This window comes from Fundulus heteroclitus, unplaced genomic scaffold (assembly GCF_011125445.2).
Source record: "Fundulus heteroclitus isolate FHET01 unplaced genomic scaffold, MU-UCD_Fhet_4.1 scaffold_28, whole genome shotgun sequence".
In the NCBI taxonomy this organism is placed as follows: Eukaryota; Metazoa; Chordata; class Actinopteri; order Cyprinodontiformes; family Fundulidae; genus Fundulus; species Fundulus heteroclitus.
This window is the reverse complement of record NW_023396689.1, coordinates 2,905,203-2,929,610: the sequence shown is the minus strand read 5'-3', so window position 1 is coordinate 2,929,610 and position 24,408 is coordinate 2,905,203. Positions and strand designations below refer to the sequence as shown.

Genomic DNA, 24,408 nt, shown 5'->3' with positions numbered 1-24,408 from the left:
AGTCTGTCTGGTTGGACCCTCTGCGGATGGAGCTCCATGGCAGGGATCCTAGCAGTAGACCTCAGTAAACTGAGCTACACTGAGCTGGAAATATTTTCTCTATTAAGAGCAGACTTTATTTGGCTGTGCTCAACAAGGACAAACGGAACATACAGGAGGTTAGAGGGGACATGAGGAAAGAGAGAATAATGTGACAGAAAATGAGCTCATTGGTTAACTGACTAATCATGCTGTTTTTACATTATTTTTTAAGCTTTTGTCAAGTTTATTTCCTCTTCTACTATTATTTTATTAATTGATCCTGGAGTATTCAGATCTATCACATTTTATAGTAAAAAAACTGTTATAAACTGAATACTTTTTAATTAAATTCAAAACCGATTTTAAACAGAAGTGCTGTAAATTGTCTGAAGTGTTTAGTTACAATATACCATGGTCATATTTTTTTCTGAGGGGTCAGCATTAGGCACAGTAGAAATTGTTATTCATATTGTTGTGATGAGATGCAGAAATAAAGGTCAGATAAAATAAATTTTCCATTTTAAGAAGACTGAACTGTAGACCAGTAAAAGCTAGGCAGATAAATAAAAATACGATCATTGCAATATAAAAAATGTTTGTATTTCTGATCACCATCAGTGTTTTGAACAGACAGTTTTGTGTGGATGGAGCTGATCTGTGAAAAAAGTATTTTTAAATCTGATGTAAAAACCTATCGTTGTCTTTTATAGAGCTGACTATGTCCCATTTAACGATCCTTTAGCTGGATGTGTAAATTTATATTTCTTCATCCATTAGTTTCTTTCAGTTTATGTAATTACATAGCACTGTGAATAAACTCAGTTCATGTTCAGATTTCTTCATTTCTAAATGTCCATCTGTTTTATCTTCTCGGCCTGTTAGAAATCTTTTTAGAAATACAGAGTCTACTGATAGTCCTCATTGTTCATTCACTTCCTCCATTGTATGGTGACATCCAGGACTGTCAGGAAAGCTAACAGGGAAGGTGTTATTTGTGTTAGAGCCATCAGCTAACATTATTTGGATTCTTTATTTGATTGTGTTTCTCTGCACTGTGGCTCACAGCCCTACACTATCAATTATTGCCCGGTGTAGGTACCAGATCGGCTCGGGTGGTCAGATCGACTCGGGGCCCTGCGCCTTCTGATGATGTCACTATACATGATTGGTTTAACGTTTGCACAATTATGCAAAACATTGTGATTGGTCTGGACAACTTACTAAAGTAATTATAGCGGGGTGTAGGTTTTATTCGAGAGCGGGATTGCGGTTTGTAAACGGACAATTTTACGAAGAAATTCTCCATGGTCCCTGCGCCTCCCGATGACGTCCCATTATGGCAACGCCACTCAAACAAACTACATTGAGCCCGCGGTATGCATTTGTAACGAATCAATTTTATTTAGTTCATTTAGCGATTTCTTCTTTCTCAAAAGCTTCAGGCTTAAAGATGAACATAGAAAAATGTGAAATCTTAGCAATTCAAAATAATCAACCTACTTTAATTGATAAAAATGAGGTAAAATATTTAGGTATAATGATTAACAAGGACCACACTGAAAATGACAGAACAAATCAAGCCATTTTACAAAAAAAATCCACAAATATTTGACAGTTGGCTGAATTTTTGTAAGAATATTTTCACAATTTCATCTAGAATAATAAAAAACATGTGATCAGAAAAAATGACATAGTAATATCAGTAGAAAAAGGAGGAATAAACGTTATTGATTTTAAAGTGATGAATGCCATGATAATGGCTGCAAATTAAAATGGCTGTAGACTTTTATTAACAATTAAAAGAGTTTATGGTTTAGTTTCCCTTCACAACTTTTTTTTTATAAATTGGAGGAAGGAAATTTCTCTTAACTTGTAACTTTGATCCTGCAAAATTACCGATTAAATTGTCAGACTACTACAGCAGCATTTCAAAATGATGTTAAAAGTTTTTATGCCTCGATTAAGTTACTGGATAATATTCGTAAATTAACAAAATAAAATTGATTTGTAACAAATGGAGCCTGCGGGCGTAATGTAGTTTGTTTGAGTGGAGTTGCCATATAATTGACGTCATCGGGAAGCGCAGGCCCCCCGAGCCAATCTGGTACCTACACAGGTCCTTCTTTTGAGCTACATGGATGTTGAGTCGTTTTCTTTAAACATCCTGTTAAAAGGCCATAGCTGCTTTTCACTGTTGCCAGAAGGAAGGATTGCTGAAAAATCACTCAGTCCAATCTGGTGGGCTCCATTGAAGAGTTTATTTTTTCCCGATTGGCATGAAGTGAATTTGATTGCATTGTAACTGTAATAAAATTGGAATGTCTTGATCTTTCTTTATGATTGGTTTGATTAAACATTTCTAGATTTTGAGACGTCTTTCTTGGTGGCGATGTTATTTGTAAATTGAAGCTAGAGAAATAAATGGAGCTGAATTAAATGGGTTTTAGTGTTAGTGTTATATTAACATGTTTTTGTCCACCATGATACATTAATCTTGTTCTTAAGAGCGTTATGAGGCCAGGGACATTATTAATTTTGTTTTTTACTCACTGATTAAAAAACAGAATTATTATTGAGTAATACATTGTTTTTTTCTATTAAAAATGTATTCTACTGAGTAATAAAATGAAACTATGGCTGCAAAATATTAGGATGAATTGCAATATGTGATAATATTGGTAGATGTTGCAATAACGATATAGCTTGCGATAAATACAGAAACAATTAAAATGTTAGTGCTTTTATGCTTTAGGCTTATAGCAAACATAGATGCTAGATAAGATGAGTAGTCTATTCAGCTACTAAAAAACAAAAACATTCATCATTTCCATTGTTTCTTCCCACAATCTGTCTCTCCAGATTGCTCTGAGGTGTTGTGCCTACATGGTTGTCTGTCCTGTTTGTCTTGATGTTGCCTTGTGAGGCACTGGTAACCTATCCAGGATGGACTTGCCTTTTGCCTAATGACGGCTGGAGATAATAATAATCATTAGGCCCGAGCAGCAAAGCGCTGCAAAGGCCTATTGTATCCATAGTGTTAATTAGGCCCGAGCAGCAAAGCGCTGCAAAGGCCTATTGTATCTATAGTGTTAATTAGGCCCGAGCAGCAAAGCGCTGCAAAGGCCTATTGTATCTATAGTGTTAATTATTATTATTCTGCCCCCCTAAAGAGGGGGCTTTTTGGGGGCTTTCTCATATTCAAAAACTCACCAAACTTGGCAGATGCATGGTGACTGTTTAAAATTTTGTATTTTAAGGTCATCACAAAAATCTAAAGAAAAATGCCTCAACGGCGCCACCTAGAAATTTTCAAAGGACCCTTTGCTATTGACTTACTTCATTGTAGAGACATGAAATTTGTTACAGTTGTAGAACTCAACAAGAGGCTCAGAATTTACAATTAATGTCATAGTACCAGTATCACAGGAAGTTGGCCATTTTAGATTGAAGGTCATAATTTGACCCAGGCGTCAAAGTTCACCTATTCGCAACAAAAAATTAAACTGTTATATCTCCTACACAGAAACACACAGGGACACCAAACTTTCCGTGATTGATCATCATCAGATCTTCTACAATATCCAATGATCAAATGATGACATAATTTAGGCCACGCCCCCTGACAACAGGAAGTGTCATGTTTTGCTCTAAACGGTCGCTATGTTACCCCTCTGAGCTAATCAACATGAAACTGTGTCCAGACACAGAAGACATGTTGGTGTGTTGTGGATTCCAGCCCCAAGTGGATTCGATGGAGCAGGGCGGCGTGGCAGCATGGCAAAGTCACCTCAAACGCCGCTGCCATACGTTTGGCTCCACAGTTTTGGGCCGAGTTGCTTAAAACTCACTTGGATGAATCCTTATCCACCCCCCGACAGGAATTCATAACAAACTTTGGTGGGCGTGACCCAATTTCTCTATAGCGCCCCCTAGAATATTTTAAATGATCAGCCCCAAGCCATGCTTTAAGCCATTCAATTCAATTCAATTCAATTTTATTTATATGGCACCAATTCATTAAACATGTAATCTCTAGGCACTTTACAGACTCAAAATCAATCAGATTATACACATTGGATCAGATTATACAGATGCCTATATAAGGGAACCAGTTGATTGCATCAAAGTCTTCACAAGCAGCATTCCTTCCTGAAGAAGCGTAGAGCCACAGGGAGAGTAGTCTGCATTGTCCATGGCTTTGAAGCAATCCCTCACACTGAGCAAGCATGAAGCGGCTGCGGGAGAAAAAACTCCCCATTAACAGGAAGGAAAAATCTCCAGCAGAACTGGGCTCAGTATGAATGGTCATCTGCCTTGACCGACTGGGGGTTAAAGAAGACAGAGCAGAGACACAAGACAGATAACAAAGCACAGAAGCACACATTGATCCAGTAATCTGTTCTACATTAGATGGTAGTAGCGGGTGATCAGTCTTCCCTGGATGATGCCACATCTAACAGAACGCCAGACCAGGTGTACCTACTATGAGGAAAAAAGAGAGAGAACAAAAAGTTAAAAGATGTAATGACAACAGTCATGCAAAACTGGAGAACAGTAGAACTCAGTAGAGTGAGAAATATAGGCCCTGATGTCCTGTAGTGGCCTAAGCCTATAGCAGTATAACTATAGAGGTAGCTCAGGGTAACATGAGCCACTCTAACTATAAGCTTTGTCAAAAAGGAAAGTCCCAAGAGCCAGCTTCTAGTGGAGAAGTTCAAGTATTTTGGGGTCTTATTCAGGAATGAGGGGAAGATGGAGCGGGAGATCGACAGGCAGATTGGTGCGGCGTCTGCTGTGAAGCGGGCGCTGTACCGGTCCGTTGTGGTGAAGAGAGAGCTGAGCCAAAAGGTGAAGCTCTCGATTTACCAGTCGATCTACGTTCCTACCCTCATCTATGGTCATGAGCTTTGGGTCTTGACCGAAAGAACGAGATCCCGGATACAAGCGGCCAAAATGAGTTTTCTCAGTAGTGTGTCTGGGCTCTCCCTTAGAGATAGGATGAGGAGCTCAGTCAACCGGGGAGGACTCAGAGTAGAGCCGCTGCTCCTCCACGTCGAGAGGAGCCAGTTGAGGTGGCACGGGCATCTGGTTAGGATGCCTCCTGGACGCCTCCCTGGTGAGGTGTTCTGGGCACGTTCCACCGGGAGGAGGCCCAGGGGAAGACCCAGGACATGGTGGAGGGACTATGTCTCTCGGCTGGCCTAGGAACGCCTTGGGATTCCCCCTGAGGAGCTGGCCCAAGTGGCTGGGGAGGGGATGTCTGGGCTTCCCTACTGAAGCTGCTACCCCCACGACCCATCCCCGGATAAGCGGAAGACGATGGATAGATGGATGGAAAAAGGAAAGTTTTAAGATTAGTCTTAAAAGTAGACAGGGTGTCTGCCTCATGGAACAAAACTGGGAGTTGCTTTCATAGGAGAGGAGCCTGATAGCTAAAGGATCTGCCTCCCATTCTGCTTTTAGGGATTTTAGGAACCACCAGAAGACCTGCAGTCTGAGAGTGAAGTGCTCTGTTAGGAATTATGAAAGTTGGTTCACAACACGCATGTGGAAAATTGCTAAAGTGTTACTTTAGCAATATTCCAATTGCTAAAGTGTTACTTTTACATTATTACTTTTGGGTGTGTATCCACCAATTTAGATGTCAAACTTTTATAAAAGCTGTCTTAATGCAAGAAACGAAACCCTTAAACACATGAAATAATAATTAACTTTAAATAGCTAAAAAGGTTTTGTTAACTTTTCACATGAAGCTGGATTAACAGCTAGTAAGATACCTTTAATTAAATTGGTATACTAATGTTTAAACCATGGGTGTCAAACGTACGGCCTGCGGGCCGAATCCGGCCCGCCGAATGCTTTAGTCCTGTCCGGTGGCCAAATGCATTATCATTATTCAACAGCTGTATCTCCTCGCTGCATCGACCGATCTGCACCAGATTTTTTGTGAGTCGTGGGGGAGCGCTGCCCAACGCGTACGTGTGTATTGCATGGTGGATGGGCGAGGAAAATGCGTGACAGCTTCTGCAGTGGCTGGTGGTGGGAGATGCGCGTACCCTAGCGGTGGCCCATAGGCCAGAGCGGCACTTGGCTGCGAGGGCCGATCATCACCGCTTGCGGTTTTATTATTAGGCCCGAGCAGCGAAGCGCTGCAAAGGCCTATTGTATCTGTACTGTTTCTTATTATTTTTATTCGGCCCCCCTAAAGAGGGGCCTTTTTGGGGGCTTTATCATACTCAAAAACTCACCAAACTTTGCAGATTCATGGTGACTAATTAAAAATTTTGTATTTTAAGGTCGTCACAAAAATCTAAAGAAAAATGCCTCAACGGCGCCACCTAGCAATTTTCAAAGGACCCTTTGCTATACACTTACTTCATCGTAGAGACATGAGATTTGGTACAGTTGTAGAGCTCACCAAGACGCTCAGAATTTACAATTAATGTCATAAGGCCCGTTTACACTACACTTTTTTAACCGAGCCGAGACCAGTCCGAGCTCGGTAACCGAGATAACTCTTGTGTGTAAATGGTCAGCAGACTGAACCAGACCGCGCTAACGATAACCGGACCGCGCTAACTGCAGACCAGTTCATCAGTAGGTCTCGGACTGGTTTTTTTTATCCCGGTTCCCTGAGAACGAGGAGCGCATGAGCAGACCGCGTCATGCCCTTACAGTCAGCTGACTGTCCGGGGGTTTCCCGGCGTGTCTGGCTGCACGTCCCGATTCACACTCCATTCAGACAAATTTCAGACATTCATAATAATACTAGCTTCCTTACCGTGCCACACGGTTTCCAGAGATGATTCTGCTTATGAACCTCAGCGTCTGTTGTTGTTTCCCGCGTCTGTAAATCCTTATTAGACGTTCATTTGTCTTATCCACGTCCCAAAAGCCGAATCTGTCTAACAATAACATCCTGAATGTGACGGGTGCCGCCATTTTGATTTGCTCGGTCCCGCCTTCAATCCCAGAGAGCGGTAGTAACGCAGATCGCCACTAGGAGGCGAGGAGCAACCAAGGAACCATAACCGAGATAACTCCTGTGTGTGTAAACGGCTGCATTTATCTCAGTTAACTGGACCAAGCTAGGACCGGTCTCGGCATGGCTCGGTTTTTAGGTGTAGTGTAAACGGGCCTATAGTACCAGTATCACAGGAAGTCGGCCATTTTAGACTGAATGTCTGATTTTGACACCATTTTTGACGTTTACAGCATTGGTATTTGATCGAACTCCTCCTAGGGAATTCGAGCGAGCGGCTTGAAACTCGGTCAGTCAGATCATAAGGCATGGCCAATTAAAAGTTATCAAAACGGTGAGTTTTTGAGCATGTTTAAGGGGTGTTAGCAGGGGTCAAAGTTCACCTATTTGCCACAAAAAATGAAACTGTTATATCTCCTACACATAAACACACAGAGGCACCAAACTTTCTGTGATTGGTCATCATCGGGTTTTCTTTAATATCCAATGGTCAAATGATAACATCACTTAGGCCATGCCCCCAGACAACAGGAAATGTCATGTTTTGCTCTAAACGGTCGCTATGTTACCCCTCTGAACTAATCAATATGAAACTGTGTCCAGAGACAGAAGACATGTTGGTGTGTTGTGGATTCCAGCCCCAAATGGATTCGATGGAGCAGGGGAGCGTGGCGGCGTGGCAGCATGGCAAAGTCACCTCAAACGCCGCTGCCATACGTTTGGCTCTGAATTCCACATTTTTGGGCCGAGCTGCTTAAAACTCACTTGGGTGCATCCTTATCCAGCCCCCAACAGGAATCCATAACAAACTTTGGTGGGCGTGACCTAATGCCTCAACGGTGCCACCTAGAAATTTTCAAAGGACCCTTTGCTATTCACTTACTTCGTCGTAGAGACATGAAATTTGATACAGTTGTAGAGCTCAACAAGACGCTCAGAATTTACAATTAACGTCATAGTGCAAGTATCACAGGAAGTTGGCCATTTTAGACTCAAAGTCTGATTTTGACCTCAATTTAGACATTTACAGCATTGGTATTTGATCGAACTCCTCCCAGAGATATCGAGCGATCGGCTTGAAACTCGGGCAGTCTGATCATAAGGCATGGCCAATTAAAAGTTACTACTCGCCATGAAACACAAAATATATAATATATTATATTTCATACACAAAATCTCACAGAGCCACCAAACTTTCAGTAGTTGATCACCACTAGGTCTCCTACAATATCCAATGGTCAAATGATGACATTGCTTAGGCCACGCCCCCTGACAACAGGAAGTGTCATGTTTTATTGTTGACAGTCGCTATGTTACCCCTCTGAGCTAACCAACATGAAACTGTGTCCACAGACAGAAGACATGTTGGTGTGTTGTGGATTCCAGGCCCAACTGGATTCCATGGAGCAGGGCGGCGTGGTGGGGGCACCTGAAATGCCGCTGCCATATGTTCAGACTTCCATAGGATATTGACAAATTTAATGAAAAGTAACTTAAAATTACCTTAAAAGGACAACATTTTTAAAAGTCAAAAGGCTTATTTAATGCTTTGAGAACATCTCTTCTATTCGACTACAAAATCAACTGGATTCGATGGAGCAGGGCGGCGTGGTGGCGTGGCGAACTCACCTGAAACGACGCTGCCATATGTCCAGACTTCCATAGGATATTGACAAATTTAATAAAAAGTAACTTAAAATGACCTTAAAAGGACAACATTTTTGAAAGTCAAAAGGCTTATTTAATGCTTTGAGAACATTTTTTCTATTCAGCTACAAATTCAACCAAAACAGGATGATCTTTTAAGCTATAAGACCATTTTTAAGATGTCAATACATAGATTTTAAGTCTTGACAAGTAGCATTCTCTCCTGAAGAAGCATAGAGCCACAGGGAGAGTCGTCTGCATTGTCCATGGCTTTGCAGCAATCCCTCATACTGAGCAAGCATGAAGCGACAGCGGGGAAAAAAACTTCCACCAGAACCGGGCTCAGTATGAGCCTCGACCGACTGGGGGTTACAGAAGACAGAGCAGAGACACAACGCAGCTGTTTAGAGCATTGAGCTTGGGTCCCAGATGTTCTGAGTTCAACTCCCACAGACTGCCACTCTGGGTCCCTGATCAAGACCCTTAACCCCTGATTGCTCCCCAGGCGCCGCACAGTGGCAGCCCACTGCTCTCCAAGGGAATGGGTTAAGATACAGAAGTGAATTTCTCTATTGTGAGATCAGTAAAGTTCAATTATTATTATAACTATAGAGGTAGCTCAGGGTAACATGCACCACTCTAACTATAAGCTTTGTCAAAAAGGAACGTTTTAAGCTTAGTCCTAAAAGTAGACAGGGTGTCTGCATTACGGACCAAAACTGGGAGTTGGTTCTACAGGAGAGGAGCCTGATAGCTAATGTCTCCCATTCTACTTTTAGAAACTCAAGGAACCACCAGCAGACCTGCAGTCTGAGAGCAAAGTGCTCTGTTAGGAACATACGGGGTAATCAGAGCTCTGATATATGATGGAGCTTGATTATTAAGGGCTTTATGCGTTAGTAGAAGAATTTCTATTTTTGATTTAACAGTAAGCCAATGAAGGAAGTCTAAAATTGGAGAAATATAATCCCTCTTGTTGATTTACATTAGAACTCCTTCTACAGCATTTTGGATCAGTTGAAGACTTTAAACTGCATTTTGTGGACTTCCTTCAAATGCATGGACTAGGTTTTTAGCATTGCTCCTGGACAGAATGTTTCTAATTTAGTAGGTGAAAAAAGGAAACTCTGGAAACCTTTTTAATATGGGATTTAAATGACCTGTCTTGGTCAAAAATAGAATCAAGATTTTTGACTTTATTACCAGAGGCCACATGTGGAATATTGCTAAAGTAATAATGACGGGGAGTTGGCGGGGTGAGCGGCATAAAAATAGAACAGCCGCATATTTTAGAGAAACAGCGAGCGCCAGCAAATCTTGGACACTTCAACAATGCACCACTGCACACCGGGGGAATCCGCGGTTGCTGCTATCGCTGCACTGCAGCGTTTCACGTTCAGTGAAACCCCAGGGTAAGGGTCTTGCTCAGGGAGCAAAAGTGGCAGTCTGTGGGAGTTTAACCAGGAACCTTGCAGCCTCTCCAGGATGCAAGCTCCCTGCTCTCTAACCACTAGGCCACTACTCTCTACATAGGCACCATAAGCAGGTGTAGATGATGGATGGGGCTTTTTGTCCTCTGCTTGTGTGTTTCATGCTGCAAGTTTTTGCTACCCTGGCCAGCCGGACTTAGTTTCGCTTTTGCTTCGCTATACAGTGCACTGAGTCTGGAACTGCTCCCATAGAGCCCTCTTTAATGATACCGACCATCACAGGCGTGGTCGGGCTTTACATGTTGAGTGACGTGCAGCGCCCGACAATTCCACCCTAACAAATCATTTATATTTCTGCTATCTAAATGAAGGCTCCATGTTTCCTAAATGGCTTAATTTCACATGTGATCAGCAGATCATTATGGCAGGTATTCTATTGTACTTTGATTGGAAGATAAGATATGATTGACTACGTCTTCTAAATCTATTAAAAACTATAACCATACAGTTTTTTTATATATATATATATATATATATATATATATATATATATATATATATATATATATATATATATATATATATATATATATATATATATATATATATATAAATGAAGAGTTTAAACTTAAAAAGACAGAAGTTTAAAGTAGGAGATTTAAGGTTGATTTAAATTGAATTATTTGGAATTATGTGTAGAAAAATGAAACACTCTTCTCCTGTTTCCACTGTGAAAATGCATTTTAAATACAGCAGTTATCTGTTATTGGCCCACTTATATCTTTTAAGCATGAAATCTGGATTGAGTTCATTCCTCTCATTCAGCACTGAGATAATACCTGTGTGTATTTAAATGCTAGTACCTAAAAATCACAGTTCATTTGCTGCTTTTCCCACTTCCAGATTTCCCCCAGGGATTCTGTTTCCCTCCCTGCCACATGTTTTAAAGAACATTTTATGAATGCAGCCGGTGTGACATACTTGGAGGAGATTGAGTTCAGGTGTTCATTCACTTTTCAAGCCCTCCTCTATTCCCGCTATACTTCTTTCTCTCCATGTTGCCATGATGCATTTCTCCTTAGGTAACAGCTCACTGATCAGTAATTTATTTTTCAGACCTCTGCATACCAATTACCAAATGAAGGTCATTACCAGAACTTTGTGTTTGCCCCATGAAAATTCTGAGCAGAACGCCAAATTGAGATGAGGTTTTTCTGGCACCATGTCAGTTTTCCCCCTCACGCCTTCTTTCTCCTCATCGTATAACAATAGGAACTATTGTTTTGTGTTTCACACGGAAATGTTACTGTGTAGGAATTGGGGAAAGTAGTGGAATCCAGACCAAGCTATTTTGTAGTTTATCCAACTGTATTAATAAAGTTAATTCTCAGTTGGGTTAAAGTGAAACTGTGTTTGTGCTCTTTGAGTATGCACAAGTAAGGAATGGGTAAGAATAAAACACATCAGGCTTGTCCTTTGCGCCACTTCGAGCAAGATGGTTCCTATGATTTGCATACAAAGATATGTTGTGGAGCAATAAGGGGATTATTCACAACATTTATTCACATTAAAAGTGTATATATGTTTGGGCAACAGGTTTTAGCTTTAATAGACAAAATGTTTATTGGCTCCTTACTGGATGACAGTGACTGAGACAGAAGGTGGGAAAACATCGAATTTAGCAAAAATGTCAAGAATTATCAGGATGACTTGATCTGCATGTGTGGCTGGAGTTCCTCCATTCTCTGTGTTTACTCTGGGAGTTAGATCTTGCTTAGTCTAAACACCTCATATTATCCTGATTCCTTCCTGGAATAGAAATCTATAGTTATGCATCTTTTTTCTTTGTTTGGTTAACTTTTTTTTTAACACAATCCTGCATGCAAGTTTGCTCATCCAAACTGAACCAGTTACTATCTGCCATGTGTTAAAATGTGATGTGGTGGTGTATTTATGGCATGTCGATTAATATTTAATAGGAAATCCTCTCGTTAGGAGACAGGGAACGTTTCCAAGCTGTTAGCGACAGCAAGCCAAATTAATCTGCCTTGTAACAAAGAATAGTCCCCCATTGCTGACCCCCCCCCCCCCACACACACACACACACACAAACACAAGTTACTAAGATGGCAGCAGTCTTACAGTCTTAGACTAATCACAGTCTGCATTGAGAGGGATTAGCATCAGATAGCCTTAGCTGGACAGTTCAGATTTTAGCCCTTAGACACACATACACGAGAGGATTAAGGTTTTAGAAAACATGCATTGCCTAAATTGAGTAAGAAAAACATATGAGCCAGAAAAACAGCAAAAAATAAACAAAAAACATAATTGGGTTGGAAGCTTGCATTGGGCCTGAGTAGCAGCATTGTATTGTAATGTTTCTGGTAACTCTCTTCCTCTCTGCTTCTTGAACAAAAATCTTTTTTGCATAATATTGAGCGAGTAAGAAGTCTCAATTATTCCACATGAAAAAGCCAAATCAAACAGGTTTTCAGTTCTACCTATAACCAGCTTTTCACACAACCCAAAAAGGCTTGTAGAATGGGTGAGGGCAAACGCCCGGGGCCTGGACAGGCTGGTAAACCCAACACCGTTTAGTTTCTTCTTGAATTTATAGGCCTGCTCCAGGACAGGACGTTTTTTCTTCAATAATGTCTGCAGCTATAACACCAGCATCAGCTCACCGGAAGATAAAATGTGTGAGGTTATAGTCTGGTTCTGCCAGCCATATATTTCACCAGTGAAACCCAGATAATAGCAGAAGTGATGGCACTGTAAACCGTTATTTGCAGTATTGTTCATATCTGCCTGACTCTGTGTTTTTATACAATCCAATCTTAGTTAGGGCTTAATTGTTTAAACCTACTTTAACTGACCTGGACTCATGGTCTAGTTGTGTCCCACTCTAGCACTCCTGATTCAAAGGTGATAACATAAACTCAGAACAGAAACATCATCAGAGTTTATTGTTGTAGTGTCTCTTGGCAGCTGCATCTGTATGACAGAGATACCTTATTGAAAACCTAATGTATTGGTGTCAAAAACAGATGTGGTTAAACGTAACTTTTATCAACTAAAATGTTCAAATTACAAAATAAGAATAGACAATCTAATGGTCCTGAATATAACTGATGGGATGAAACAGTTGTTCATGGGTTTGCCAGTGTCATATAGCTTTAATGTGTCAATATATTTTAATATATTAGAATATCCTATTATTAGTTATAATTATATATCAGAATATACATATATACTTTTTGAAAATAGGAGAATCGACATCAAAATATCACAAAAGCTAGCTCAATATGTCAAACACTTTATAAAACAGAGTACTTATTGAACTAAATGTTATGGATAGTTAAAACAACACAGTTCAATCCCAGGCATTTTTAGTGAGTGAAGGAGCACTTAGCTCCAAGATAAAAAGCAAAGTTCTGTTTGATGAATAGGCTCTGAAACAAAGAAGAAAAAAAAGATAAACAGGCCCTTAAAGATTGGGAAGTCAAATAATGGAGTGATAGATCGATAGGCAGATTGGTGCTGCCTTTGCCGTGAAGAAGACACTGTACCGGTATGCCGTAGTAAAGAGAGAGCAGAGTCAAAAGGCGAAGCTCTCGATTTACCGGTCGATCTACGTTTCTACCCTCATCTATGGCCATTAGCGTTGGATTGTAACCGAAAGAACGAGATTGTGGATACAAGCAGCTGAAATGAGCCCAGGGACACTGGTTTTGGAAACAGCAGTGTGGAAATGAATCACTGTGTTGGTTGGTCTGATAGAGATTTCTAAAACAATACTAAAAAGATTACTGAACCTAAAGAGTACAGAGTTACATTATTATGTGGGATATTTTAACACATTTTATTGGCATATTTTATTGTCCATCTTTTTATGTCTAAAAAAATGCTGGGTTTTTCTGATCATTGTGTGGGAGGCTTTGATCTCACAATTGCTGTGATAGAATCCCCTGGTATGAGGAATCAAGTACAAACGCATACAGTAAAACAGATTATCTGTGTGTTACTCATAGTTGTGAATTCTTCGGGTTTTTACTTATACATTGCGTTGCATTTCTCGATCACATCCCAGTCTCATATAACCTTCTTGTTCTCTTTTCCCTGCTTGGATCTGCAGGTGTTGATCTGTTTTCTAACTGCACAGAGGAGTGTAAGGCCCTGGGGCACTCTGACCGCTGCTGGATGCCCAGCTTCGTGCCTTCAGATGGGCACCAGGGCCTAGACTACCGCAGCAATCTCCACGTGCCCGGCATGGACTCGGCCCCAGATACAGAGGTACTTGAAAGCCAGGAGCAAATGACAGATATGTCAACCTCTACATTTGGTAAAGAGATACCTCTCAATCACCAACCACCTTCACCATCCCCTAAATCACTACCACCATTTACAAAACTATCACCTCATCCCCCACCAAGCGGGAAGAGTGGGAAACATTTCAGCTTAGCTCCCCAGGTCTTTATGACGCAGTTTATCTAAGTAAGGATTCTATTTTGCTCCAGCCTAAAGATGGATTTGATCTGGAAGTCACAGAGAAGTCACAGAGAAGAGCTCAAATTAGTTTTTTTTCAGCTGATGGGAGAAAGCTTGAAATTCATTTCAGCTCTGACCCCTGTTCTCTTAGCTCTCCTGTCAGTGCTTAACTAATTTTCCCTAATTCTTAAGCATCTCCATTATGTCTGACTGTAATGATCTTATCTCTCCTGAAACTAGCCGTTTCAGTTCATTTCTACAATGCCATGCATATACAGTGGATAAAAAAAGTCTACACTCTCCTGTTAAAATGTGATGTGAAAACTGAGGTGGTGATAAATCCTTGCCAAACATTTCTCTTTAGTGTGACAGATCTTCGTAACAATTCATCTAAATAACAAGCAAATCTGAAAAAAATAAATAAAATCTGCAATAATCTGGTTGATTACTTTTATTTAGATGGAGCAAGACCTCTTATGGATTAAATTAGCTGGATGTTAATGTTTTAGTTAATGTTCTAAAAACCTCAAACCTTCAGAAAAAGATCAAGCTTGCTTTTATTTTTCAGCATATGTGAGTTGAACCATACATCTAAATTAAGAAAGAATATGCGCATAAAAAAGTCAGATAATAAACTCAAGAAGAAAATCCAATTTTAAATTAGATTTAGTCCAGAACTAAATCTGACAGGAAGTATGTGCAAACACTTCTAACGGTATGTAGAGATGTCCTCACAATTTCATTCTAGAAACATGTTGCAAGGTAAGGTTGTCGCATTTTGCAACATGTAGGATGCTGACCAACTCCTACTAAAAAGACAGATTGCTGAAATTAAATATATATATATTTTTTAAATGTGTCCATCAGGGGTATTGAAAATATGTACATATTAAAAGGTGAAAATAGGCGCGCTCGTGGCTTAGCGGGTAGCACGGCCCATGTTTGAAGGCCTTTGGTCCTTGGCGCGGTAGACCTGGTTTCGAGTCTGGCCCGCGGTCCTTTGCCGCTCTCTCCCCTTCTTCCACCCCCTTCCTGTCAGTCTACTATATATAAAGGGCGAGCCTCAAAAAAAATAAATAAAAGGTGTAAATAATTTATCCATATCTCATTTTTATGTCAAAAAATTTCTGAAGGGGGTTTGAATACATTTTAAATCCACAGCCGTGCTGCTACCTTTAAGCCTCTTCGTAATGCACACATCATAAGCAAGCTTGATATTTGTGAGATGTTAGCAATGAAAAAGCTTTGTCTAATTGTAAAAGAAAAAAAAAACTTCTGTAATATAAAAGACTTGCAATTTCAAGAAAAAATCAGTATTTAATCAGAGAAGAAAAAAGCAGCAGGCAGGGAGCTTAACATCTTATTCAGAGGGTGTGATTGCATTGGAGCTGAGGATAAAAAAAACAATTTTAGATAATTGAGAAAAAAATTAATAAAAAGAGGGAGAGAGAGAAGGCTAAGAAATTAGCTTGTCAAACGCAATGCAAAGGCGATGAAGAGATACATCCTCAATCACTGCAATTTGGTGATAATGTTTAATTATAATTTTGTCAAGCAGCGTCTGAAGAGGGCTTGTTCTCTTAGCATCCAAACAACTTGATGGAATTTTTTGCCAGTCAGAACCATGCTGCTTTCTAAGCATCATCATCTAAAAGCAAAGCATGCTGCTAGGAACAGCAGGCAAACATTCCTCCTGCTTTATTTTATGCTTCTGTTCTCTTTGTGTTAATTAAAAACAGACTGCTCTGTTTTCCTGTTTCAGTTTTTTAAAGACTACAGTTAAAGGGCTGTAAGTGTCTGCCTTTTATGAGGCATTTTTGATCTGTGTAGTAGTGATGTAACTTACAAGAAATAGGGTCAAGATAAAGCAACATTCAACCGTTTCAAGAGTCTTTTCAGAGACCATAACTGTTAGAGATTGAGCATTTTACACAGTCTTTATTTAGATAAGAAGCAAACAGTGTTCCTGGCTTTATTAACAAGCTTAAGGACATCAGCCCTTTCACACTACCTCTCCATGTCATAACTTCCCTGACCTGGTTCAGTCATGGTAAAAGAAAGTACACCCTATGATTCTGTAGTCCACTCATGAGAAGAGAACCAGCTATGCTCAGTGTTTTCTTCTCTGAATAATCTTTCTGTCTGTAAGAATTGAGGAGTACAGGGTGTTTTGAAATGGCCTCCTGATCGTTCACTGATTGACTGGCAGCAAAAGCTGCATCTCTAAGGTCATTGTTGATGTTTTTTCATCCTGACATTAGCAGGAGTTTCACCGACCCTTCTTGGTTTGCCTCGCTCGCCTCGGCTGTGTGCTGTCAGACCCTTCCCCAGTACATGCTCCTTTCAGCTAGCCTCGTGAGACCATCCTGATCTCGCGAGCTTTCAAGGTTTCACTCGCAGATCAGTCTGGCTACTTTCCGTTAAAGAAAATTTGGAGCAGTTCACCAAACGAACGTCCAATCAGTGTTGGCTTTGAGGCGGGTTGAGGTGTGATGCAACGAGAAGCGCGACAGTTCAGTCTAAAGAACATGGCGGCTTCACCCGATGAAACTAGCGTTAGCGTGGCTATCGAGCAAGTTTTATCGGAATTACAGAGTATTTCTTCACTGAAAAAGAGCAAAACACTGCTCTGGAGGCTTTTCTCAACGGAAAAGATGTTTTTGCTCTTCTCCCGACTGGTTTCGGCAAGAGCTTGTAGTTGTGTTTTCGTCGTCGCTGTTAGTACGTCATATGCTTCGTTGATCTGATTGGTTTATTTGGCACGTCTGTCACCAACATAGGCCAATCAGCTAACCAGTATTTTCGCCCCTTCCCAAAATTACTTCAACGGAAGGTTTCCAGATGGATATGCGGAGCAAATCCATCTGGCAGAGTCAGGTTACCTTTCAGCAGCCACCTCTGCCAAAGCCAGCCGCTGCTCTAGAGCAGCAAACTGCTACAGAGGTGTTTACATTGATAACAGTCATCTAATTAGGTACCTTTGAGTAGCAGTGTATGACTGCCACTTTCCTCTTGAATTCCTTAGAAGCTAGTTTTTCTGGCACAGTATTAAATATCGTGTCACATTTATGTCATAATTCCCACGAGCAAAATAAACATATTCGCATGTATGTAAACTACTTCTGCGCATGGTTTATCTGCCGTCGCGCGAGAAACTACCGCTTCGAGACGAGAAAATCGCTCTTCGTGCGCGCCAGCTCCTCCCACGTGCGCTCTGGATCTCACCCCGCGCATAATTTTCTATCCAGCGGCCACGCTGGAGGACGGCTGCTTGCTCTAAAGCGTCTCTGCGCTCGGACTGATTTTCTCCTCGCGTGAAGGAAAATGTGTTTTGACAGGTTGGGCGGAGACAAACCTCTTCTGTAAGCCTCCTCCTGATTGGGCCTTGCAGACACGATCACACAGGAAGTAGTGTCAAGAAGCTTTTGACTGACAGCTCTCCATCCATAAATGTTAACACTTTGTTTTTACTTTATATTACATATATAGGAAGATAAAACAGCTAACTAAATAATGGTACATTTGTGATTGCTTGTGATAGTTTTTCTTATTAACAGTGCATATTTCAAAAACTCAGAGCTGCATGTTAAATATAAAAAACTGGCATCAGTTTGTTATATTTTCCAACACTTTCTGTCTACATGTAGAATTGAACTGGCTGCAGGAATTTGAAACAATGTTTTGATCTGAAGGACCTTTTAATTAGTTCACCTAAATTTAATTTAATAAAGCTAAATTGATCAAACTTTATAACCCTATCTTATTTCTATAATGTGGAGTTAAGGACAAGATTATTTTCTCATCATGATGCAAACCAGGTGGAAGCTCCCAGAGAGGGTTCGAACATAACGCTAGTCCGCTCTGCTCTTCTCTCTCCTCTTTGTATCTTCTCTGGGTACTGTTTTTCACACGTTAGGCTGTCTTCTGGGTATTGCTGATTTGCGCAGTAAGATGGTCTGATCCAATGTAGTGGACACTCAAGGGTGGACCCCAAGACACATATTACAATAACAATAACAATAACAATTTTTAAGGGATTTTAACAAAAGTAATTTACTCAAAAACATAACGTGCTAAAAATAATATCTATATTAAACACATTTTTATAAAAGGAGTTTTATGCGGTTCCCAGGAACTTGGGGCCCTAGGCAACCACATAGTTTTACCTAGTGGAAAGTCTATCTCTGAAAGGAGTACCCAGATCCGTTATGTTAACAGTTATATAGTCAATAAGACTATAAGGATTCACTACAAGTCTCCACTCCTTCAGCAATGAGCACAATTCAAATAGGAGTCACCTAGTTATTTTTTTCCCCTTTGAATCAAAACTATTTAAATACAGAATCAGTAAAGCTTTTGGTGCACTTTATCTTGGATTCAACTGACAAGTGCATCCAAATTTTGACTGATTGCAGTATGAATAAGCCAGTGTATGAATTGGGCTTTATAAATAAATTTGCTTGCCAGTCTACTGTGAATTTATTTTTATGAGTTACAAAAAACTGTGACAATACTGTTATCCCCACTCTATTCAAGTTAAAAATAAAATTAACTAATGTGAAGACACATTAACAGTATGTAAGGGATAGTTTTCAAGAATTACATTACTTTGCAAGTTTAAAAATAAAAACTTTATCAACCTGTTACATGTTCCATTTATTTTAGCACAATGGGGAGCAATGTTGTGAACTGTGAGCCATACACAAAACTACTTTTGCTTATTTTCCATGGTAATTCAAATAATTTTCCATCTATCTCTAAAAATCAGAATTTATAATTAAATCTGATGCACAAGGTAGGATACACAAAAAGGGCTTATCATAAGCTCACACTTTGAAGCAAGAAGCTCACACTCTGCATTGATCATCAATTCATCACAATTTAAAGTACTTACCTTTGAGCATTATTATTTCAGTATGAATTTGGGCCTGGAAATACATTTCAAAAACAAACTATTCAGCTTTTATTGCCCTGTGACAAAAACTTTTGTTTTTGTATTGAATAGAAAAAAGCAAAGTCATGGCCATAATGGACAATCTTTATTTATGTTGGGTCCAAAGCTGCAATCAGGAATAAGGTTTTAAGCATTTCACAGAATGAAATCACAACTCACCTTCCCTGCTAGGAATAATTTTTAAATAACTATGAAAATAACATGTGTGCATTTGGACAGTAGAAGGAAAATAAAGGGCATCATGTAACCTAACAATGTGAACTCCCAGCTGAGGTTGAAACTATAAATCTCCCTGCTAAGAGACAATAGTGTTTACCGCATCACTTTGTATCTTGAGATAATAAACTAACAAGTAGAAATAAATGAGGCCTCAGTGTTTCCCACAGGTATCACAGTAGCCATTTGTGTACTGTGATACAGTCACTATCATTACTATGATGATATATTTTAATCTTACAGTTAACATTTATGAATTTATATTATAGCTATATAGGCCAATTTTTTTAATTTTTGGTCTGTAATGTAAATAACATTTTCTGTACTTCACACTTATTTGATGATCATAAAACCTGTTTTATGATCATACATCAAAAATAAGTTTTGATGTACACTTATTTGATGATCATAAAAGCTCAAACATGGTATTTTACAAAATGAGAGAAAAACCTCAAGATTCTCTGGCTGATCCATCGGGTAAACCATCATTCCGGTATGGCAGAGCTGCTCTGGAGTTAGATTACCCCCTGTCCTAATTGGATGGTTGTTCCAGCCTTCCACAAAAGCCTCCAGGTCTGCCTTCAATTTAGCAAGGATGGTCATGTGAACATCAAAAAGGTCTTCTGTAAAGGAGAGGAAATGTTTTTTTTTTTTTTTTTGTGGGGTGGGGTGGTTCATACACTTTCCTTCATTATTCTTTGATGCTATTACTAGTGTGATATTCCAGTCAGTACTGTTGAATAATATTCTATGTAAGATGTTTGCACTGCATTATACCATATCCAAAACAAACCAGAAAAGATAAAGGGCAAATCCGTCCCTTATTCCTAATCATGAAACTAACCCCTAGAGGAAATATCAGGAAGGTGATCAGTCTCTAGGTTGTGTAGTGGGCTGTAGTATTTTGAGGTCACACAAGTTCTGACATCATGCCACAGCCGTTCAATCCTACACACTCAGAAAATAACGTAATTATGTTTAACTTCAAAGACTTGTCGCATAATAAAATATCAGTATGGTTACAGTCAACATTTTATCTGTAATTATATCTGAAAGACATGCAGAAGCTTGAAACCTTTGATTGTGGACACTTTTCCAGGAATGAAGCTTCCTTGATCCGTTTCTCACACACTGTGAACATGTATTGGGCTATTTCAACATTCTCTATCCCTTGGTCAGCTCTGACCCTGCAGCGCATTCACTAAAGATCCAATAGCATGACTAGGAAATTATACAGCATAAAACTCAGGCAAATTATTTACATCATGTATGTCTGTGTAACTTAAGGTGAAGATTCTAAATATGATAGATTTTGACCAGAACACATTTAACAGAGTTAGATTCTTCTCCTATTTTTAGCATTAAAACCTGAGAATATCCCATTATTGATTAAATAAACAATTTAGTACATTACTCTACAGGTAGAAGCTGCAAAAGATAACATTTTGATTTTTTAAGGAGATAAAATTTAAGTTTTATTAGTTTATGCAGATATGTCAGCTAGGCTACCATCTGTACTGGGCTTAGTGGATGGTGGTCTAACCCGAGTTTCCAAGTTTATCTACGACTTCACAGTGTGTTTAGCATTCTTTTTGAATTGGAACTGGGTAAATACAATTTCTGACCATTACAGTACATTGAATTAGCATTTTACCCTAGCACTGTAAGTTTGAGTGTCATCTCTGAATGTGAATATCATTAGTTTAATAAAACCAAGACGTTTGCTGTCACTTACATGCAAATCCTCGAATGTTGCTGATGTATCTCTTTCCATTACTTATCGTCGAGGGATGAATGTCAATACTGCAATGCCAAAATGAACCACACACATGCACAAACAATCAGAGAAAGAGCGAGAATAATTTAAGTCATGAAAAACACTACAAACATTGAAATACAAGTTAACATCCAAGTTAGTGTAACTGGTTCCCCCTGCGTTGTGTTCTGTTCGCGTGTGGCACGAAGGAGGACAAAGGCTGAATCTGGGTTGACTTGACATTTAATCTCTCTGTGTTTGAAGAAGACAGACTGCGATGAGTAATTGTACAATTTGGTCCAAAACACCTTTCTGAACAAGAAAATAACGTGCAAAACAAAGAATAATTAATACAAAAAGTCCGCTAAGCTAACCGTATCTCCACTTTAAAACAACCATGCAGGTTAGCTTATTGTACATTCAAACAACACACTGACTTTGACTCACATCTGCCATTTAACACTCAGTAGATAATCAAAATGCATTCTCGTTCAATTAGAGGTAAGAATATATCACTTCTGAACTGTAAATCAAACAAGAAAAATGTTTTTATATCAGGACCCAAAGTTGAGCACGTCTTACCGCTAACAGCTGAAAGCAGTATTAACCCGCCCCTTGTGAGGGTCGGGCTACTTCCTGCCTGCTTGAGCTGCGTTCAAGTGCAGTAGGACATACTCATTGCTCTTATCTAACAGCTACTAACACAATAAAACCTGCTTTTGTAAAATTAATATCTTATTTTGTGAAATTTGAAGCTTAATCTAAGTCATATTATTAACCTGTTACATTAGCATCGGTTAGCATCATCACTGAAGCGCCACAGTAGCTAACGCAGCATACAGCAGTCTACATTTTTCTCTCGTGCCCAAACATTGTAACTGCTAACTATATATCCCTGAACAATTCGACCAGATAGAATGATGTCAATTTAAGGCTGCTTATTCAAAGATAGCACTACTCCATGAGGAATAATTGTGCTTTTTTGGGGGCAAGAATGGTTGTAAATTTGACTTACCCCACGTACCGCCAACGTTGGAGAAGCCTCCGCCATTGTCCTGCCTCCAGCCGTCGACTTCCCTTGGCTGTCAGTCAAAAGCTTCCTGACACTACTTCCTGTGTGATCGTGTCTGCACGGCCCAATCGGGAGGAGGCTTACAGAAGAGGTTTGTCTCCGCCCAACCTGTCAAAACACATTTTCCTTTGCGCGAGGAGAAAATCAGTCCGAGCGCAGAGACGCTTTGGAGCGCGCAGCCGTCCTCCAGCGTGGCCGCTGGATAAAAAATCATGCGCGGGGTGAGATTCAGAGCGCGCTTGGGAGGAGCTGGCTCAAGCGGAGAGCGATTTTCTCCTCTCGAAGCGGCAGTTTCTCGTGCCGCGGTAGATAAACCATGTGCAGAAGTAGTTTAACATACATGCGAATATGTTTATTTTGCTTGCGGGAATTATGACATAAATGTGACGCGATAATTAAAGCTATACTTAGTCATTTTCAAGTGGCGCTCCCACTACAGGACGTTTTGAAAATAGCACTGTGTCCCCCCACACGGCCTAGCTACAGTACACTGTTAAGGCCCATTCATACCTCACGTAAAAGATGGATACGGATACGTGTGGAGTGTTTCATACGTTCTAACCGTTGATTTCGTCCGTATTTTGACACGAAAATTGGGAGCTTACCATTACGGACGAAATGGATCTGTTACGGCTACTCTTGCATCAAAACAGTTTCCAAAAATTAAAAATTGCCAGAGTAGTTCTTAGGAGGAGGTTTTTCGACTCACTCAAAACAAAAAGCACTCGTGGAGAATTTCCCAGTTTCAAAAGGTGTGTTTTCTTTACTTACAAAAATAACAAAAATATTCTCCGAGTTGACTTACAAAAAAATTCTAATATAAACGTTAACTGGTCTGTATGTGTGTAGAAAAACTGTTTCACTCCTCGCTCCTTCACCAAACAATCAGATCTACCTCAGCAGCTGCTTCTACTTGTTAATCTTAGCAGGAGGCGGACTGACAAGGAGGAGGGTCTAAGCTAAACCAATAAATAAACAAATAAACAATAACTCTATCATTCACACAACCTTAGATCTGTAACATTAATTTAGTTCTTGCTAAATTATTAATCTAATCCTTAATAGGCTCCAACATCCCGGCCCCTAATTGTTAGCCTTAGCAAAATAACAATTACAAAAATAATATACACAGGAGCCTAGTATGTAGCAAAAAAAATAACATAAATTTAATCATTTTGTCTATAAATGTTACCTAGAGCCTCTTAACATTTCTAATGCTTAAAGCACTCCAAAGTAAAGGTTAGAAAGTCTTATTTCATCCATCTGCCTCCATTAAAAGACAGAGCTTATCTATTGGTCGCTGGATGACATTGGCTTTGGTTTTAACCAAAACGCTTCTAACAAAGCCTTTGGCATCCGGAAAAATCTTCATAACACGGCCCATTGTCCATGCGCTCCTTGGTGCCGAGTTATCTACAATAACAACCAGATCTCCGGGGCTGAAGTTCCTCCTTTTGCTGTTCCACTTGTTTCGTTCTTGCATGAGTGGGAGATACTCCCTTATCCAACGTCTCCAGAAAAGATCTGCAAGATACTGTGCTTGTTTCCATCTTCTTCTTGAATATTGATCTGTTTTCTCAAAGACTCCTGGTGGTATGGTTGGTTTTGCTTTCAGCTGGAGTAAATGGTTTGGTGTTAGTGGTTCTAAGTCATTAGGGTCATTTGACACTGAAGTTATTGGCCTGTCATTTAGGATGGCTTCCACTTCACATAATGCTGTTGACAGGGTTTCATCATCCAGTGTTTGTTCCTTTAGAACTGATGTGAGGGTCTTTTTGATTAGACGTATTAGTCTTTCCCAGACTCCACCGTGGTGAGCCCCAAAAGGAGGGTTAAAAT

At 39.8% G+C, this 24,408-nt stretch overlaps 1 protein-coding gene across 5 annotated transcripts in view; it reads left to right on the top strand.

Annotated features, from left to right (window-relative positions):
* The window catches only part of LOC105920122 (protocadherin-10), a 33,062-nt gene that overhangs the window by 5,261 nt on the left and 3,393 nt on the right, over nucleotides 1-24,408 (top strand). For 3 of the 5 annotated variants that reach the window (XM_036130049.1, XM_021312358.2, XM_036130047.1), the window contains exon 4: nucleotides 14,219-14,425. The exons of 1 other annotated variant lie outside the window; for it this stretch is intronic. In XM_036130049.1, coding sequence (XP_035985942.1) covers nucleotides 14,219-14,425 — 207 coding nt within the window. The remainder of the gene's footprint in view (nucleotides 1-14,218; nucleotides 14,426-24,408) is intronic. One more of the 5 variants, XM_036130048.1, reaches the window with a different exon arrangement.